The sequence below is a fragment of the Pristis pectinata genome, chromosome 37 (assembly GCF_009764475.1).
Source record: "Pristis pectinata isolate sPriPec2 chromosome 37, sPriPec2.1.pri, whole genome shotgun sequence".
Classification (NCBI taxonomy): domain Eukaryota; kingdom Metazoa; phylum Chordata; class Chondrichthyes; order Rhinopristiformes; family Pristidae; genus Pristis; species Pristis pectinata.
Window position 1 is genome coordinate 14,044,927 of NC_067440.1, and position 20,506 is coordinate 14,065,432.

The 20,506-nt window shown below is 61.4% G+C and overlaps 1 protein-coding gene across 1 annotated transcript in view; it reads right to left on the minus strand.

The window, feature by feature from the left end:
- Window positions 1-7,438: 7,438 nt before the first annotated feature.
- The window catches only part of LOC127586653 (kinesin-like protein KIF1C), a 13,516-nt gene continuing 448 nt past the window's right edge, over window positions 7,439-20,506 (minus strand). The window contains exons 2-15 of the mRNA XM_052044769.1: window positions 19,215-19,280; window positions 18,922-18,994; window positions 18,469-18,547; window positions 18,071-18,210; window positions 16,837-17,069; window positions 16,608-16,687; window positions 16,113-16,188; window positions 15,793-15,872; window positions 14,321-14,415; window positions 13,799-13,882; window positions 12,613-12,793; window positions 12,032-12,104; window positions 10,740-11,333; window positions 7,439-9,955 (exon numbers count right to left, since the gene is read on the minus strand). Coding sequence (XP_051900729.1) covers window positions 9,173-9,955; window positions 10,740-11,333; window positions 12,032-12,104; window positions 12,613-12,793; window positions 13,799-13,882; window positions 14,321-14,415; window positions 15,793-15,872; window positions 16,113-16,188; window positions 16,608-16,687; window positions 16,837-17,069; window positions 18,071-18,210; window positions 18,469-18,547; window positions 18,922-18,994; window positions 19,215-19,280 — 2,637 coding nt within the window. The 3' untranslated portion in view covers window positions 7,439-9,172. The remainder of the gene's footprint in view (window positions 9,956-10,739; window positions 11,334-12,031; window positions 12,105-12,612; window positions 12,794-13,798; window positions 13,883-14,320; window positions 14,416-15,792; window positions 15,873-16,112; window positions 16,189-16,607; window positions 16,688-16,836; window positions 17,070-18,070; window positions 18,211-18,468; window positions 18,548-18,921; window positions 18,995-19,214; window positions 19,281-20,506) is intronic.

Below are 20,506 nucleotides of genomic sequence, written 5' to 3' on the forward strand. Positions count from 1 at the left end.
AACCATTTATACACATCACAGACAAGAAGGTCCCAGCACTGATCCCTGTGGAACACCGCTGGTTACAGACCCCCAGGCAGAATAACACTCCACCATTCTATGACAAGTCCACTTACCAACTCACCATGTGCCAATCTCCTGGACCAGCTACCATGAGGGACCTTGTCAAATACTTTACTAAGCCCATGTAGACGACATCCACCGCCCTCCCCTCCTCGATCATCTTCGTCACCACCTCAAAAACCAAAATAAAATTTGGAAGACATGACCTCCCTGCACAAAGCCACAAAGCCATGCTGACCATCCCCAGGGATCTTCTGTGCTGGTCCAGATGCGAGTAGATTCTATCCCTAAGAACCTTCTCCAATAATTTCCCTACCACTGAAGTAAGGCTCACCAGTTTGTCCTGGTTTGTTCCTGTTGCCCTGCTTAAACAGCGGAACATCATTGGCTGTTCCTCAGTCCTCCAGGGCCTCGCCTGTGGCTGGAGAGGATACAAGGATCTCTGGCAAGGCCCCAGCAGTACCTCTCCTCTCGCCCTCTCATACTCCTTCTCTGGAGAGTTATCCATCTAAATGCTTCTCGAGAGCCCCAACACCTCCTCCTTAATATCGACACGCCCTCAAATATCAACATAACGTTTCTTTATATTCACCCAAGGGAAAGGGTGTGGGCTTGGGCTGAGGCAGCATTTAGTTCCCATCGTTGCCGGTGAGAGGGTGGGGGGTGAGAGGGTGGGGGATGAGAATGTGGGGGTGGGGGGTGGGATTGAGGTGGGGGGTAAGAGGGTGGGGGTGAGGTGGAGGGTGGGGGGGTGAGAGAGTGGGGGTGTGGGGGTGAGCTGCCGCCTTGAACCGCTGCAGCCGTTGAGGTGTGGGGGTGAGAGGGTGGGGGGGTGAGGGTGGGGGATGAGGGTGGGGGATGAGGGGGTGAGGGTGGGGGTGAGGTGGTGGGGGCGTAGGGTTGGGGTGAGGGGGGATGAGGGTGGGGGTGAGGGGGGGATGAGGGTGGGGGGTGAGGGTGAGAGGGTTGGGGTGAGGTGGAGGGTGGGGGGGGTGAGAGGGTGGGGGTGAGCTGCCGCCTTGAACCGCTGCAGCCCTTGAGGTGTGGGTGCACCCACGGTGCTGTGAGGGAGGGGGTTCCAGGGTTTTGACCCGATGACGGTGAAGGAACGATGATATATTTCCCAGTCAGAACGGTGTGTAACTCGGAGGGGAACCTGCAGGCAGTGGTGTTCCCCGTGTTCTGCTGCCCGCGTCCTTCTAGAGGTGGTGTGTCTGGAAGGTGCCATCTGGGGAGCCGGTGAGTTGGTGCAGTGCATGGTGTAGGTAACCCTCCCTGACCTCACACCTTGCACGCCCTTGGTGACTATCGACGCAATGAGGACCTCGCCCACCTCCTCTGACCACAGGCATGATTCCATCTATTGTCCTTGAGTGGACCTCCCCTCTCCCAAGCTACCCTACTGCTCCTAATAAATGTCAAAGTCAAGTTTATTGTCGCCTGCACAAGTACATGTGTGCACAGGTACAATGACAAGCTTACTGCAGCATCACAGGCACAGAGCATCAGATAAGCAGCATTCACAGGGAAAACACGTTAACCATATACATGATAAATTATATGTATAATATGCTTTGGGACACTCCTTAATCCTACTTGCCAAGAACATTTCACAGCCCCTTTTAGCCCTGCTAATTCCTTGTTTAAGTTCTTTCCTGTTTAGATTCCTCAAGGGCCTTGTCTGATTTCACCTTGCTAAACCTTACATGTGCTTCCTTTTACTTTGTGACTGAACTTACAGCCAGCCCCTGTCACTGCCTCGTTTCATTGGACTGACGTGAGGTCCCACAGGGTTCTTGGAGACACCAGAGACTGCGGATGCTGGAATCTGGAGCAACACACGATCCGCTGGTCGAGCAGTAGCTGTGAGGAGAAAGGAATTGTCAATGTTTCGGGAGGTAAGAGAAGAGACTGGGGCTCTGGCCGAGATTTTTAAATCTTTATTGGACACGAGGTACCAGTTGACTGAAGGACAGCAAACGTAATCCTCCTTTACAGGAAAGGCAGTAAGTGTGAGCCTAATGTCAGAGGCAGGGAAGGAACTGGTAAAAGCTCCGAGGGAGAGGTTAATGATCCTTTGGAAAGGCAGCGACTGTGGGAGACAGGCAATGTGGCTTTGTCAGGGGCAGACCCGGTCTGACCAATCTGACTGAATTCTTTGAAGAAGTAACAAAGTGCATGGGGCGGGGCAGGGCAGGGAAGATGCGATTTACATGGACCTCGATAAGGCCTTTGACAAGATCGCACATGGGAGACCGGATCAAAAGGTTAGGACCCTTGGGATCCAGAACAGGTTTGAAAACTAGATGCAAAGCTGGCTTGGCAACAGGAGACAGAGGGTGAAGGTAGAGGGTTGTTTTTGCAGTTGGATGCCTGTGACAAGTAGTGTCCCATAGGGATCGGTGCTGGGTCTCTTGCTGTCTGTAATATTCATGAATTGCTTGGATGTGGGTGTGGGGGGCAGGATCAGTAAGTTATTGGAAAACATGAAGATTGGCAGAGTTGTTGATAACATGGAGGGCAGACTTAGGCTTTTGAGAGATAGCAATGTGTTGGTGAAATGGGCTGAGGAATGGCAGATGGAGTTTAATCCAGACTAACGTGAGGTGATGTATTTTGGGAGCACGAATGAGGCTGGGACAAACACCATGAATGGTAGGGTCCAAGGGAGAGTCAAGGAACAGACGGAGCTTGGAGTGCATGTCCATGGGCCCTTGAAAGTGGCAATGCAGGTAATAATGTGGTCAGGAAGGCGTATGGGATGCTGGCCTTCATTAGTCATGGCATGGAGTACGGAAGTAGGGAGGTTATAATCCAATTTTACAAACCCTCAGATCTCAGCTGGAGCACTGGGTGCAGTTCTGGTCACCACGCTACAGGAAGGATGTGATGGCACTGGAGAGGGTGCAGAGAGGGTTCACCAGGACGGTGCCTGGGATGGAACAGTTCAGTTACGAGGAGAGACTGGGTCTGTTCTCCCTGCAGCTGAGGGGGTTAGGAGGGGACATGACTGAGGTGTATAAAATGATGAGGGGTACAGATGGGGTAGGCTGCAGGGAACTTCCCCCCTTAACAGAGGTAGATAAAATGAGAGGACATTGGGTAATGGGGGAAGAGATGTCGAGGGGATCCCGGGGGGCCAGAGGGTGGCGAGTACCTGGAACACACTGCCTGAGAGAGTTGGTGAAGCTGAGTCACCGACAACATTTAAGAAGTGTCTGGATGAGCCCTTGCAACAGTTGGACATAGACAGCTGTGGACCAAGTGCTGGATGATGGGGTTAGTACGGAAGGGTGCCCACTGGTCGGTGTGGACAAGTTGGGCCGAATGGCCTGTTTCCATGCTGTACAACTCAATAGCTCGATGTGATGGAACATTCTCCACTTCAGCAACTCTCAGGAACTGACAGCATCCAGAACAAAGGATGCTGTCAGTTCCTGGGGACCCCATTCGGCAACTTAAACATTCACCCTCTCTGTTTGTTCTGGAAGTCGATGGACAGCGTTCGATGGAAGTGTTTGATAACCTTATGTCTTTAAGGTTAGAGGGGGGATGTTTAAAGGTGACATGAGGCGCAGAGAATGGTGGGTGCCAGGAGTGGGTCACCAGGGGTGGTGGTGGGAGCAGACAGTTTGGTGGAGTTTGAGAAGCTTTTAGACAGACACATGAATATGAAGGGAATGGACGGATGTGGATGATACAACATCATGAGCCTGTCCAACACTGTACTGTTCTATGTTCTATGACAGAGGAAGCTTCCCTCAGTGTCTGACCCCGGGACTGTGTGACGGGACGGTGTGGAGGGAGCTTCCCTCAGTGTCTGACCCCGGGACTGTGTGACGGGACGGTGTGGAGGGAGCTTCATCCTGTGTCTGACCCCGGGACTGTGTGATGGGACGGTGTAGAGGGAGCTTCACCCAGTGTCTGACCCCGGGACTGTGTGACGGGACGGTGTGGAGGGAGCTTCCCTCAGTGTCTGACCCCGGGACTGTGTGACGGGACGGTGTGGAGGGCGTGTCACCCTGTTCCTAGCCAGTTGCTGTTACTGCCTCTTTACTCAGTTCTGATGTGAGGTCCCACACAGGGTTCAGTCTGTGAACTCGATTTGTTTAAACTCAGCGGCTGAATAATTTCCAACATTTGCTGTGAAGCTGAAGCCAACATTCCTCAGAGTGGAATGTGCCCAGGGGCTGACGGAGGAGGTATCCCAGAGTCAGGGATTTGCTGACAGTGTTTACTGCAGGAAGATAAAGAACAGGAGCAGAAGGCCACTCGGCCCCTTGAACCTGTTCCTCCATTCAATTAGATGCTGGCTGATCCAAGCATCCTCAACACTTCCCCCTCCCCTCACTCTACCTCCCCCACCCCTCCCTCCCTCTCCCCTCCCTGCCTCCCCTCCCCTCTCCCCTGCCTCCCCCTCCCCTCCCTGCCTTCCCTTCCCTCTCCCCCTGCCTCCCCCTCCCCAACTGCCTCCCCATCTTCCCCCTCCCTCTACCCTCCCCCCTCTCCTGCTCCCCCGACTCCCTTTGTTCAAATATCCAACAATGACTCCATACCCACAACATTTGAAAGAGGGTTCCAAAGATCCACGCTGGGGAAAATGCCGGAAGTGACTGGACACTTGGAAAATATCAGCGGGATTCGTCAGTCAACGTGGAGTTCTGGAAGCAAAATCCTGTTTGACAAATGTACGGGGGTGTGAGGATGGAACTGGGGAGCAGAGGATGTGCGGGCTTGAAGATCAAGCCAGACATAAAAATTCAGGGTGTGGGTAATGTATGGGGGTAACACACTCACTGACACACCCCCAGTCACACTGACACACCCCCAGTCACACTCACACACCCCCAGTCACACTCACTGACACACCCCCAGTCACACTCACACACCCCCAGTCACACTCACACACTCACTGACACACACCCAGACACACTCACACTCACCCAGACACACTGACACACTCACTGACACACACCCAGTCACACTCACACACCCCCAGTCACACTGACACACCCAGTCACACTCACTCACACTCACTGACACACTGACCCCACCCCTCCCCAGTCTGTCTACGTGGATTAGTTGGGGCTGACCAATCAGAAACGCGTTGCAACCTCGTTGAATTCGATTGGTTGTCACGACAGCCATTCAGTTGTGACGGCAGATGGGTACAGCCAATGATATTGAGGGATATAGGCGGGAAATGGGTAAGCGGAAGTGTTTCTTGTCGTGATGGACAGGTAACTCCGCCAATGGTTCTGCAGGGATCTTCCCATCGGTGCAGTGGGCGGGACTTATGCTGTTGATCGGCGGCGAATGGGAAATGAGGGAGTGGGAGGGAGAGGGCACTGACCCCGCCCCCTCACTTCCCTCCCCCTCCATCCCCCCTTCTCCTCCAGCCCCTCCCCCTCCATCCCCCAGTCCCCTCCCCTCCATCCATTCCCCTCCACCTCCACCGCAACCCCTCATCCCCTCCATATCCTCTCCCCAACCCCACCCCTCCTCCCCCTCCCGGCACAGCGCCTCACTGGCATCACTGACCGATGCACTGGCACCAGTGGCGGCGATCCGCTGGCACTGTGATCCACTGGCACCACTGGCTGATCCACTGGCACCACTGGCTGATCCACTGCCACCACTGGCTCTGATTCACACCGCACAGGGCTGGTGACGATGTGGCTCCTCTGGCGATGACGCTGTGACGGAGGAGGCAGGAGGGTCGACCGCAGTCAGGACGCCGGCCAGTGGAGCTGGGGGAGACTCGGGGCACAGCCGACCCCCACGCTGACCATTCCGACCCCTCCTACGAACCCTCCACAACACGGGGGGGGGGGGGAAGAGCAGGACGGGCGAGGCCACTCAGGGCCGGAGTACAGGCGGCAGGGCTAACAGAGCCATGGATGGGAGGGGCAGAGGCCTGGGGTGGTGGGGCTCAGGGACGGGACGGCGATGGAAGCCACGTCAACATTTTTTAATAAAATGTGTCTGGTGTCAATTTGTTTGATGTCAAGTGGTGGGTGTGAGGTGTAGCACCAGGGAGGGGCCGCACCGGGAGAGGGGGTGGGGGAGGGACAGAGAGGGGAGGGGGTGGGTGGGAGAGAGAGGGGTAGGGGGCTATCCACAGAGATGAGCAGAAACAAACACCACACGGTGCACTGGGCTCCAGTTCAGCTTTAATGGGACGTCAGCGGGTACAATAACCGGGCCGAGCCTCCCCTGGCCGGGCCCTCAGTAACCGGGCGGGACCTCTCCTTGTACCTGCCCTCAGTGCCCACCCACTGCCCGGCTCCACACACACTGACCCCAGTCAGGGGTAACTGGGAGTCCCCAGTGAACAAACCACATCACTCGACACACCATCACTTCACACCGAGCTGCATACAGACCAGGGTGGCCGGTCCCGGGACCCCTCCCCGCCACCAGCCTCCTCCCCACTGTCATCCGTAGCCCAGAGGTCCCCAACATTCTCCTGCACTGGGGGAGCCATGGGCACACACCTGGGCTCCGCAGTCTGCCCGCATCCCCCCCACTCCTCACCTCCCCCGCCCCCGCCCGTTCTCCCTCACCTCCCCGTACCCCCTCTCACCTCTCCGCTTACACCTTCACGCCCCTCTGGGCCTCTGCTTCTCCCCCCCCCCCCCCACACCACCCCCACACTCTAAGAGGAGACGGTTCCGTGTCCCAGAGCGCGGGGAACCAGCCAACACCGGGCCCAGTGTCCATCCCTCACCACCTCCCACCGTCAGCTGCTCCACAATAAACCCACTCAGCCCCAGCCACCGCCCCCAGCTCCATAAACCCCACCCGACACCCCCACAGTGGGGGTCTGTGTCCCAACCACTGACTTCAGCAGTGAGTCCATCGGACCCCTGCCCCTGCCCCACCAGTGTTCCGTCCTGTACCCCAGCCCCACTCCCCGTTCCCTTCCCACCTACAGATCCATCGCCAGCCCCGTCCCCTCACCATCCGGTGGAGAACCCCAGCTCTTGCCCACAACCTGCCCGAGGAACGGTGGGTGCAGCATCTGTTGGGGGGGGGGGGGGGGGGAGAAATGTCAAAGTTTCTGGTCCAAACCCTGCACCAGGACCTCGACCTGAAACATCAACAACTCCTTCCCCCCACAGACGCTGCCCGACCCGCTGGGTTCCACCAGCACATCGTGCGATGCTCCACGTACCAGCATCTGCAGTCTCTAGTTACTTCCCGATCCCCCACCCCTGGCCGGGGAACTCCCCCCCCACCCCCCAACACTGGCCGGGGAACTCCCCTCCACCCCCCAACACTGGCCGGGGAACTCCCCTCCACCCCCCAACACTGGCCGGGGAACTCCCCCCCCCAAAAAAAAAACTGGCCGGGGAACTCCCCCCCCCCCCCACCCCGCAAAACTGGCCGGGAAACTCCCCCCAGCCACATCCTGATCGGCCCACACCGCATTCCAAGACCGGGAGCCCCCTACTCTGGTGACAGTCCAGGGAAAAGCCCGCCACATCTGCACTCGACCCTCACTGGGGGACGGGTCAACACACACTGACCCTTGCCGGGGCGACGGGTCCACTCACACTGACCCTCGCCGGGGGAAGGGTCCCACACACACTGACCCTCGCCGGGGGCAGGGTCCCACACACACTGACCCTCGCCGGGGGCAGGGTCCCACACACACTGACCCTCGCCGGGGGCAGGGTCCCACACACACTGACCCTCGCCGGGGGACACAAGCAGTAGTCTCCTCTGACCCTGAGCTGACAGGAGCCAGTGCAGAGGTCCGTTAGAAACATTCCTTTAAACTAAAACACACAAGAAAGAATTCTAAAATATAGGAGCGTATAATTTGTGCAAACATCCCGGGGCCACTTTGAAAGTTGTAATGTCCCCAACAAGTTCTGAGGTCACACATCGGAAGTCCACCGTCTTTAATCCATTATTGCAGTGGTTTGTAACGTGTTTGGAAGCAGTGCGGTCTGTGGCTCCTGCCCGCCACTCTTGAGAAATCAGAACAACGTGGGAACACTCGGCTGGTCAGGCAACGTCTGTGGAGCGAGGAACCAACTTGCTCAATAACTGCGCAGGAGCCTTGAGGTTAGGGCGCCTAGTCCAGATCTTCGGCAGGCTGAAACCCAGGGATTTCCTCGCACCCCCCGCTTCAGGTTACAGAGAATGATCGGGGGGGTGTGGGGGGGGGGGGGGGTTGTAACAGAGAGTTCAAGCGGGACGGGCAGATTCCAGGCTGGAACCCTTGGGCTTGGAGAACAAGGTCTCCTCACTCCGCACTGCCCAGGAGACCATGCTCTCTGTTGAACACCCCCGCCCTTCAAGCATCCCTGGTGTGGGGAGCAGTGTTGATCTCGGTGCCGAGGGTGGAGTGTCCGAACGTGCCCACGCTGCGGTGTGTGAGCAGACACTCGGCGCTCACACCCACCACAGTACTTCTGACAACAGTCGCGCACACACGTGCGGTGGGAGCCCAGCTGAAGAAACCGGCACCACCGAATTCACAGAAACACACGGCACAACACACAGCCGGGAACCGCCACATCAGACCCACACAGCCCTGCCTCACACCCCAACACCCTCCCCGCGTCACCCAGGTGCAGCACAGAACCCCCACGCACATTCACCCCCATTCCTGGCACACTCACCCCTTCCCCTCCTGACAGTCCCCTTGCACACACACACCCCTCCTGCCTCCTCTTGCGCTCCCCCGATACACTCCCCAACTCCTGCCACAATCCCGTGCACCCTTAGCCCTTCCCCTCCTGACACCTCCCGATACCCCTCACAGCCTCCCACCTCACACTTGCCCCTTTTCTCTCTTGCACACTCACCCCTTCCTCACACCCTCCCCTCACACACTTGCCCCTTCCCCTCCTCACACACTCTGCTCACACCCTCGTCTCTCCACAGCCACCTCACATGCTAAAGGCTCTCTCCTTGCACACTCGACCCTCCCCCCTCAAGCTCATTCCTACCTCCTGACACCCTCCCTCACACATCAACTCACCCTCCTCGCTCTCCCCCCTCACACACAGTCCTACCTCCCTGCCCAGCCCCCTCATACCTTCCTCTCCCTGCCCTCTGCCCTCCGGGGGCGGTGCCCGGGGTGGGGGCCGCGCTAGCGGGGGGTGCCACTGTGCTGCAGGTTGGGGGCCGAGTGCTGCCGCCTCATGCGGGGAGGGGGTGTGTAGGGTCTCTGCTGGGGCTGCGGGGGGCCGAGGCCGGACTCGGGGGTCCGGGCCCGGTGCTGGTGCTGAGGCCGAGGCCTGCGGTGCTCGGCGTTCCCGAGGGGCCTCTCGGCGGGGGAGGGAGGCCGGCGGGGGAAGCGGGCACGGCCCCCGGCCCCATTGTCAAAGGAGTTTCGGCGGAAGGGCCGGTGCTGGGGGGACGGGACCCCCGAGCCTGGCCAGGGCCTCGGGCCTGGGGCCCAGGGCCTCTCATCCTGCCCGGGTGGATGGCACGGGGCCTGGTAGGCCTGGTCGGCAGGGTCAGGGGTTGCGCCGGGCCCGTTGCCGGGGCCGGCGGGCCCGTTGCCGGGGTGAGCGGGCCCGTTGCCGGGGCCGGCGGGCCCGTTGCCGGGGTGAGCGGGCCCGTTGCCGGGGCCGGCGGGCCCGTTGCCGGGGCCCCAGCAGCAGCGGTGCTGGGGGTTGCTCTTGAAGGGGAAGCGCAGCTTGCAGTCCTGCGGCGGGATGAAGCGGCCCGCGCCCGCCCTCTTGCGCAGCTTGCGGCCCAGCTGCTGCTGCTGCAGGTTGAGGATGCGCTGCTGCTCGTGCTGCAGCCACCGCAGCCTCCCCCGCCGGAAGGCCGGGTCCTCCTCCATCAGACGGCCGATGCGCAGCGCCGGGCTGCCCTCCTCGCTCACCCGCTGCACCTCGTCCCCTCCTCCGGCCGGACCCCCGTCCTGGAACAGATGGTGGGGGTGAGAGCCGGCCCCTCCCACACCCCGGACCCCAGGCCCGGCCCCTCCCACACCCCGGACCCTCCCACACCCCGGACCCCAGGCCCGGCCCCTCCCACACCCCGGACCCTCCCACACCCCGGACCCCAGGCCCGGCCCCTCCCACACCCCGGACCCCACACCCCGGCCCCTCCCACACCCCGGACCCCAGGCCCCGGCCCCTCCCACACCCCAGGCCCGGCCCCTCCCACACCCCGGACCCTCCCACACCCCGGACCCCAGGCCCCGGCCCCTCCCACATCCCAGGCCCGGCCCCTCCCACACCCCGGACCCCAGGCCCGGACCCTCCCACACCCCGGCCCCTCCCACACCCCGGACCCCAGGCCCAGCTCCGCCCACACCCGGGGCCCAGCCCCAGAACCTCGCCCTCCTGCAACTGTCCTACTGGAAAGGAGGGGCAGTGGGCAGTGGCCTCAGGCCTCACACCCCTCCCTGCCCTGACCCACACCCACCATGGCACCCAGAACCTCACTCCCACATCAACCCTTGCATCCCGCCCCCACACCCCGGGTCTGCTCCCGCTCATCCCCCGCACCAGACCCTCTGCTCCTCCCGCAGTGCCACTGACCCCCCAACCCCCAACCCCAGGGATTCTGCTCCATCACACACACTGCTCACCGGGGCACGTGTCCGTCTCAGCCAGGAGCAGACACCGGGACACACACACCCACACCATGTACAGGAACCGACACCGGGACACGTTACTGGCTCTTTGCTGTGACATTACCTGAGTGATTGCAGGTACGACCTGCTCCATCTTCAGCATGCGGTCTCGCAGTGCCCGGATCTCCTCGTCCTTCATGTTGTTCTGGAGCTTCACCTCCTGCAGGATCCCGGTCAGCTTGTCAATGTGGGCGCGCAGGTCGTCGACATCTCGGGGGGGGCGAGCCTCGGATTCCTCACCCACACCCACCGTGTCCCACACATCCCGCGCCACCGCGCGCCACGTGTCCTGCTCGTTTGGGTCCTTCTTGCTGTACATGCGAGACAACTCCTTCATCTTGACCACGGTCATGGCCTCAATCTCGTGCCTGGAGTGCCTGAAGTCATTGAGTGCCACCTCGTAGCAGATCTCCTTCACCGCCTGCATCTTCAGGTCAGCCAGCGTCACCCACTTGGGGTCCTTGCTGATGCGGCGTCTCTGCGGGATCTGGTATACCTGCAGCGGCTCACGTTTCTTGCCGCTGCTGGGCAGGCCGCAGCGCCGCACGATCTTCTGCACCTTGCTGGCCGGTAGCTTCTCCCGCAGCGAGGCGATCAGCCGCCAGCTCTCCTCACACGAGCGCTTATCCGAGTCATCGCCACTGTCCGAGTCCGCATACTGCAGGGGAGCAGAGGGTCAGTGCACGGGTCCGCGTACTGCAGGGGAGCAGAGGGTCAGTGCACGGGTCCGCGTACTGCAGGGGAGCAGAGGGTCAGTGCACGGGGCAGTGTATGGGGGTATCAGGTTACACTGGAGTGTGGGGGATGTTGTACGAGATGTTGGTGAGACTGCACGGAGGGTTGTGCGCAGTTCTGGTCGCCCAGCTACAGGAAGGGTGCCCTTAAACCGGAGAGGGGACAGAAAAGGTTCACGGGGACGTTGCCGGGAACGGAGGGCTGGAGTTACAATGAGAGGCTGGACAGGCCGGGACTGACTCCCCTGGGGTGACCTGATATAAAACCAGGAGGGGTGTAGATAGGGTGGATGGTCACAGACTTTCCCCCAGGGTTGGGGAGTCTAGAGGAATAGGTTTAAGGTGAGGGAGGAAGGTTTACCCCCCACTCAGAGCGTGGTCCGTACGTGGAATGAGCTGCCACAAGTGGTGAGGGGTGGGCGGGAAAGGTTTACAGGGATCTGGGCCAAACGCGGGCAAACGGGACTGGCTTGGATGGGAATCTGGGTCGGCACGGACTGGTTGGGCCGAAGGGCCTGTTTCCATGCTGTATGACTGAGTTCACAGGGCACTGACGGCGGGCGTTGGGGGCCCACCCTGCAGGGGCAGGCGTCAGGGGGCGGGCGTCGGGGGTTGACCCTACCAGCCGGGACTGCTCCAGTTGCAGGTCGGCCTCCTCCTTCTCGCGACGGTATTGGTTCTCCACGTCCTGCAGCCTGTGGGCACAGAGCATCGGCCAATCAGCGCCAGCGGCCAGTCGGGACCCCCCCACCCCACCCCCCCGATTCTGGTTTGACTCCACCTCCAGTCCCAGGTCAATGTCGGCTATGACACCTCCCACAGTTCAAGTGCCCTGGCCCGACCTCTGGACCCTGAAGTGGGGAACGGCCCCCCCACCACTCACTGACACCCCCATCCACCGGGGTATCCCACCAGGCCCTTCACCTCATCAACCCCCCCCCCCCCCCCCGCCCCGGATCCTGACTCCTCCACCACCCCCCACTCCCATCCCCCCAGGATCCTGTTTTTCTGCACCCCCAGGATCTTGTTGCCCCCCCCACCCATCCCCTGCCCCCCCAGGTCCCCGATGCCCCCATCCCCTGCCCCCCCACCCATCCCCTGCCCCCCCAGGTCCCCGATGCCCCCATCCCCTGCCCACCCCCCAGAGCCCGATGCCCCCCATCCCCTGCTCCCACCAACCCCCCAGACCCCGACGCCACCCACCTCCGCTCCATCTCCAGCCGGATGTCGATGCCCTCCTGCTCCAGCAGCTCCCTCTGGGCGAAGCTCCAGTCAGCGGCCTCCACCGTGGACCCCGGACTGGGACCCCTCTCCCGCTCCAGCCTTGCCTGCTCGGGGTGGTTGAAACGGAACACGTGGCTCTTCCCCAGCACCACGCGGTTACCTAGGGCAGAGCCGGGGTCAGCCACCTCCAGCAGGCCCGTCGGACCACCCTGCCCCTGCTGACCCTCCTACAGCTCGTCTGTTCACGTCCCTGCCTGAACGTGGTGATGGGTCCGATTCCACCAAAAGTTCCAGGTACCAACCAGTTTCTGTAGAAAAACTTATCCCTCAGATCCCCCCCCCCCCACCCCATCTCAAACCTCTGCCCTCTCGCTTTAGACTCCCACCATCTATCTACCTCTCATGGTCCAATATATTTCTGTCAGTCACCCCTCAGCCTCCCTCACTCCAGGGAGGACCCCCCAATCCTGGCAACATCCTGGTGAATGCCCTCTGCACCCACACCTTCCCATTGTGTGGTGACCGGAACCGGACATGGGCTCCCAGTGCAGACTGACCACTGGGCTATAACTCTTGCGCTCAGTGCCCTGACCAGGTCCTTCCTCACCAACCTGTCCACCTGCGTCAACAGTGGCAGGGAACTCTGGACTTGAACCCCAATCGTTGCTGATCCCTCGTACCCCACCATTCACTGGACACGTCCGAACTCTGTTGGACATCCCAAAGTGAGTCACCATGTATGGCACAGAAACGGCCCTTCCGCCCCACCCACGGTGACCACCACATCTCCGAGCCCGTCCCATTCCCTTGCGTGTGCTCCACACCCTCCAAACCTTTCCCACTGTGTTGCTGTAACTGTCCCCACCTCTCCCTCTGGCAGCCCGTTCACACCCACCACCCCAGGTGACAAACCTGCCCCTCACCACCCACCTGGGTGACAAACCTGCACCTCAGGTCCCTGTAATCCACCTGAGACGTAGTTGGTGCTGTCAGTCAGCAGAGGGTCGAGCCTGTGCTCGGGGAGTAGGTCAGGACACACCCCCGCCACCAACCTCCCCACCCACTAACGCCCACTCTCCCCAAAAACACACCCACTATTCACACAAACCCCCCAACACTCCCCCTCCTCCATTACACACTCTGCCCCCACCACCCCCCCAACTACCTTGGCGGAGGACCAGGGGGCCGGTCAGCTGCTTCCCGTTGACGTAGGTGTCGGCTCCTTCACACGGCTCCAGGGTCACTGTCACTGTGGGGGAGGGAATGGAGGTCAGTCGCTGTACTGGGGCGGGGGGCTCAGTGGGAGGCTATTCCACTACAGGGGCATCACGCTTCACCAAACCAGCGGGAAGAGTCCTTCCCTCCAGCCCAGGGTCACTGGCAACAATTGGCCCCGTCTCCCCGCCCTGGACCTTGGCCCCTGACCCCCCACAACAACCCCTGACCCCCCCCCCCCGCAACACTGTCCCCTGACCATCCCGCCTCAGCGGTTCCAGACCACCCTCCACCCCCTGGCCCCCAACACCATCCCCTGACCACTCCAACCCCCACATCCCCACAACCATCCCCCTCCCTGACCCCCACCCCACACTGGACCCCGCCTACCCACTGCCCACTCAACCACCCCCTCCCACCACCACCCACCCCACCCCCCTCCGGCCCCAGTCGGGGGCTGGGCCACACTCACCGTCACCCCCGTCCCCGGTCTGACTACGGAACACACAGTGCTCGTCCTTGATGAAGTGACCGCTCAGCTTAATGTCCACATCTGACTGACCGACCCTGGGGACCAACCACATACATCAGGACCCCGTCCTCCAACCCCCAAACCCCACCCTGCCCTCCGACCCTGGGGACCAACCAGAGGTCAGGACTCTGTCCTCCGACCCCCAAACCCCGACCCTGGGGACCAGAGGTCAGGACCCTGTCCTCTGACCCCCAAACCCCACCCTCCAACCCTGGGGGCCAACCACAGACATCAGGACCCCACCCTCCGACCCCCACAGCTCACCCTCCAACCCTGGGGACCAACCACTGACATCCAGGACCCCGCCATCTGACCCCACCGGCTAACCCTGACCCCACTGTCTGTCCCCATCAGGATGGAGCAGGATCTCTTCTCACTGACCCCTCCCACAGGACAGACCCCACACACATTGACCCTCACCAGGGGAAGTCTCCCCTCCTCCCCCCCCCCCCAGGTACCCCGTCACTCAGTCCCTCCCTCCCCCCCACAGGTGCCCAGTCACTCAGTCCCTCCCTCCCCCCACAGGTACCCGGTCACAGTCCCTCCCTCCCCCCCACAGGTACCCGGTCACTCATTCCCCCCCCTCCGCCCCGCCCACAGGTACCTGGTTACTCAGTACGTACCTGGTCACTCAGTCCCCCCCTCCCCCCAGCCCACAGGTACCTGGTCACAGTTCGTACCTGGTCACTCAGTCCCCCCCCCTCCCCCCAGCCCACAGGTACCTGGTCACTCAGTCCCCCCCTCCCCCCAGCCACCTGGTCACTCAGTTCCCCCCTCCCCCCAGCCCACAGGTACCTGGTCACTCAGTCCCCCCCTCCCCCCAGCCCACAGGTACCTGGTCACTCAGTCCCCCCCTCCCCCCAGCCCACAAGTACCCGGTCACTCAGTGCCCCCCTCCCCCCCGCCCACAGGTACCTGGTCACTCAGTTCGTACCCGGTCACTCAGTCCCCCCCTCCCCCCCCGTACCTGGTCACTCAGTCCCCCCCCTCCCCCAGGTAACTGGTCACTCAGTCCCCCCCTCCCCCCACCCACAGGTACCCAGTCACTCAGTCCCTCCCCCCCAGCCCACAGGTACCTGGTCACAGTATGTACCTGGTCACTCAGTCCCTGCCCCCCGCCCACAGGTACCTGGTCACTCAGTCCCCCACTTCCCCCAGCCCACAGGTACCTGGTCACTCAGTCCCTCCCTCCCTCCCCCCACAGGTACCCGGTCACTCAGTCCCCCCCCTTCCCCCCTGCCCACAGGTACCCGGTCACTCAGTCCCCCCTCCCCCCCAGCCCACAGGTACCCGGTCACTCCGTCCCCCCCTCCCCCCCAGCCCACAGGTACCCGGTCACTCCGTCCCCCCCTCCCCCCCAGCCCACAGGTACCCGGTCACTCAGTCCCCCCCTCCCCCCCGCTCACAGGTACCTGGTCACTCCATCCTTGATGTAGTAGAGCAGACACTCTGACATCAGGGGATCCTCGTTCAGGTTCACCAGGTGAGGGGTCTGCAACAGAGATCACGTCAGTGTGGCGGGGTGGGGGAGAGGAGGGGGAGGGGGGTGGCGGCGAGAGGGAGGAGGGGGGCAGTGGGGGAGAGAAGGTTTAAACAGTTTAAATTCCTGAAGCAAAAAGGTCCAGAGGTTGAGTTGGGAGAGGAGGAAGAGGCTGGGGGGGGGGGGGGGGGGGGGGGGGGGTCCCACGTGGGTGGGGTGGGGCGGGGGTCTGGTCTGGTCACTGCAACTCACCTTCTTGGGGGAGAAGACCCCAACGGTTCCTCCATCCTCTCGAGTGACCACACCCATCTCGGCCAGGAGCGCCTCCCTAGGAGAGAAACCAACCAGTCAGGGACCCCCACCCCGCCAGCCCACCCTCCCCCACCACCAAACACCCCCTCTGGTCAAACCCCCTCCCCCCCCACCCTGCCCAGGAGTTACAGACAAATCCACCGTTCTCCCACGGGCTACATCACCTGGTGAACACCCCCTACCCCACCCCCCCAACTCCCCCCCACCTCCACCCCAAACCCACCCCCCCAATGGCCACCAAGCCTCCCACCTCCCAACCCCGTCCACCTTTCAGCCCCACCCTGCTCTTCCCATCCAAATGCCCCAGCCCCCCACAGTGCTTCCCACCCCACCCACATCAACCCCTCTGAAATCCATCCCCTTCCTCCCCCCCAAATCCCCCCCCCACCCTCCCCCAATCCCCACCCTCCCCCTTCCACTACCCCCCCTCCCCACCTCTCCACCCGGAGCCGCTCTGTTTTCCGCAGCTTCTCCTCCCAGGTCTCGTTCAGTTCCTCGATGATCTTCTCTGTCTCCTGTGTGAACACAGACCCCTTGTCACCCTGGGGGGCCAGCATGGGGGGGGGGCGTGGGCCGGGGGCCGGGGGGGACCGGGAAGGTGGGGGCAGCGAGATACGGGGGTCAGGGGGACGTAGGGGGCATGTGCCGGATGCTCTGGACTCACCTGCAGACGGTCCAGGGCCTCCTCACTCGTCAGTGCCCCTCCTGGCACAGCTGGACACTGGGTGCCCCCCAGGGTCACTGGATCCTGTGCCCCTGATCCCTCCACATCATCAGGCCAGGGCCTTGGACCCTCGACCTCACTGGAGGTGGGGTTAAAGGGGTCAGGGGCTGCTCCATTAGACCAGACTGGATCTACAACAGGCTGGGCAGAGTCCGACTCCGTAAGTCTGACACCTGTGGAGATGGTGAGTGGGGAGGAGGAGGTAGGTTGGAGGCAAAAATCAGAGTAATTATTCAAATACATCCATCCACATCTCAAAATTCACAGGTCAGACACAGAGTGAAAACTCCCTCCGCACCGTCCCGTCACACACTCCCGGGGTCAGACGCAGGGTGAGGCTCCCTCCGCGCCGTCCCGTCACACACTCCCGGGGTCAGACGCAGGGTGAGGCTCCCTCCGCGCCGTCCCGTCACACACTCCCGGGGTCAGACGCAGGGTGAGGCTCCCCCTGCGCCGTCCTGTCACACACTCCCGGGGTCAGACGCAGGGTGAGGCTCCCCCCGCGCCGTCCCGTCACACACTCCCGGGGTCAGACGCAGGGTGAGGCTCCTCCCGCGCCGTCCCGTCACACACTCCCGGGGTCAGACGCAGGGTGAGGCTCCCCCCGCGCCGTCCCGTCACACACTCCCGGGGTCAGACGCAGGGTGAGGCTCCCCCCGCACCGTCCCGTCACACACTCCCGGGGTCAGACGCAGGGTGAGGCTCCCCCCGCGCCGTCCCGTCACACACTCCCGGGGTCAGACGCAGGGTGAGGCTCCCCCCGCGCCGTCCCGTCACACACTCCCGGGGTCAGACGCAGGGTGAGGCTCCCCCCGCGCCGTCCCGTCACACACTCCCGGGGTCAGACGCAGGGTGAGGCTCCCTCCGCACCGTCCCATCACACACTCCCGGGGTCAGACGCAGGGTGAAGCTCCCCCCGCACCGTCCCATCACACACTCCCGGGGTCAGACGCAGGGTGAAGCTCTCTGTGCTGCGTGTGGGATGGCCTCACAATTACTATGAACTACTCAGTGTGGGGGTGAGTGGGTTACAGGGGAACAGGGTGAGGAGTGGGGTTGGTGGGATCACCCTGCAGCACAGGCTGAGGGATGTATGAGGACACCGTCCATCAGTGGGGGTAGTGAATGGGGTGGGTAGTGGGGGTCTCTGGTTCCCCTGCCCCCCGAGCCTCACCGTCGACCAGCCCCAGCCCCTGAGCGCTCAGCAGCTGCCTGAGCCGAGCCACCTCCTCCTTCAGCTCCCGGATCAGCCGTGCGTTCGGGTCCTCGTTCACCACCGCGTTACACCTGATCTGCTTGGCTCGGTCTGCATACCTGCGGGGGAAACACAGTGGCCCGCGTAAACACAGCCCCCTGCCCCAAAACACAGACATCTCCTCCGCGACCCTCTAACCCCAACACCAGGCCCAGAGTCCTGGCTACAACACCCTCCCCCCTCGCAACTGGAGGCCCCAGCTCCGGGGAACGCCACCCAAGGGTCTCCCCGGGTCCCCGGGTCTGACCCCACCCAAGAGCTCCTGGGCCCCCAGATCTGACCCCACCACCACCCCCACAACCCGGACCCCCCCATACCTGAGCGTGCTGAGGGTTTCCTCATAGTTGAGGTCGGCGGGACTGAGGGCAGCGATCATGGCCGTTCGGGAGTTACCCCCTGAGGGAAGAGGTCAAATGTCAGTAGGGACACGGTGAGAGGGTGGGGGGGGGAGGGAAGAGGTGGGGGTGAGGGGCCAAAGTTACAGTTAAGTCAGCTGGGATCTGACTAATCTATGGGCTAGGTTGGAGGGGCCAAGTGGCCTCCGCCTGCATCTCATTGGTAAATAAGGCTCCCCCCAACCCTGAGCTGCCCACGAGCCCCTGTGTCTGCCCCCTCCCACGCCCCACCGCGCCCACGTGAGACCCCCGCGCCCACACGAGCCCTCTGTGCCCGGGTGGATCCTGCGCTCACACGCCCCCGCACGAGCCCCCTGCGCCCAGGCACCCCCCCCCCCACCACGCGAGCCCCCCTGTGCCCATGCGGACACTCACCCAAATTCTCCTTCAGCAGCCAGGTCAGCACAGAGTCCCGGTACGGGATGAACTCCACTTTCTTCTTCTTGCCCTGCGGGGAACCAAGAGAAGCGGCGATGACCTGGACAGTGGTGGGGGGGGCATGGCATGGGGAGCTGGGGTGTGAGGCGGGAGACGGGAGCAACGGTGTGGGGGGTGGTGGGAGACGGGAGACCAGGGGAGCTGGGGGGTGAGGCGGGAGATGGGAGACTGGGGGAGCTATGGGAGACACAAGCCGGGGGGAGAGGGGGCGCAGCGAAACTGAGACTCACCACTTCAGCCAGTGCGGAGATCACCTTCCCCAGTGTGGTCAGGGACTTGTTAATGTTCGCTCCTTCCTGCAGAAGGTGGCCAGAGATCAGGGTCGGGGGGGAACAAGAGGGTAATTGGTTTGTTATTGTCACATGCACCAAGATAGTGAAAGACTTTGCGTGCCATCCAGATCATTCCATACGTAGTAAAGAGAAAACAGAATGAAGAATAGTGTCACACCTACAGAGGAAGTGTAGTGCATGTAGACAGTAAGGTGCAAAGTCACAACAAGGTAGATTGTGAGGTCAGAGTCCATCTTTATCATACAAGAGGTCTGTTCAAGAGCCTCATACATTGGGATAAAAGCTGCCCGATTGGGGAGAAAAGAAGAGAGAACACTGGGGTGGGTGGGGTCTTTGATTATGGTGGCTGCTTTACCGAGGCAGCGAGAAGTGTAGACAGAGTCCATGGAGGGGAGGCTGGTTTCTGTGAATGTGCTGTGTCCACAACTGTCTGCAGAGCAGTTGCTGTACCAAGCCGGGATGCACCCGGATCGGATGCTTTCCATGGTGCATCTGTAAAAATTGGTGAGTGTCAAAAGGGACATGCCGAATTTCCTTAGCCTCCTGAGGAAGTAGAGACACTGGTGAGCTTTCTTGGTCGTAGCTTCTATGTGGTTGGACCAGGACAAGTTGTTGGTGATATTTACACCCCGGAACTTTACACTCTCAACCCTCTCCACCTCAGCACCATTGATACAAACAGCGGCAGGTACTGCACCCCCCTTCCTGAAGACAACGACCAGCTCTTTGGCTGACATTGAGGGAAAGGTTGTCGTCTTAACACCATGTCAATAAGCTCTCTATCTCCTTCCTGAACTCTGACTCATTGTTATTGAGATCTGACCCAATATTGTGGTGTCACCTGCAAACCTGTAGATGGAGTTAGAGCAGAATCTGGCCACACAGCCATGTATGCACAGGGAGTAGAGTAGAGGGCTGAGGGTGCAGCCTTGTGGGGCACCAGTGTTGAGAATAATCATGCTGGAGGTGTCACTGCCTATCCTCACTGATTGCGGTCTGTTGGTCAGGAAGTCAATGATCCAGTTGCAGAGGGAAGTGCTGAGTCCCAGGAAATGAACTTGTTTGGAATTATGGTATTGAAGGCAGAGCTGTGGTCAATAAACAGGAGTCTAACGTAGGTGTCTTCGTTATGCAGATGCTCCAGAGCTGAGCGTAGGGCCAGGGAGATGGTGTCTGCTGTGGACCTGTCTCAGCGGTGGGCGAATCGCAGTGGGTCGAGGTTGTCTGGG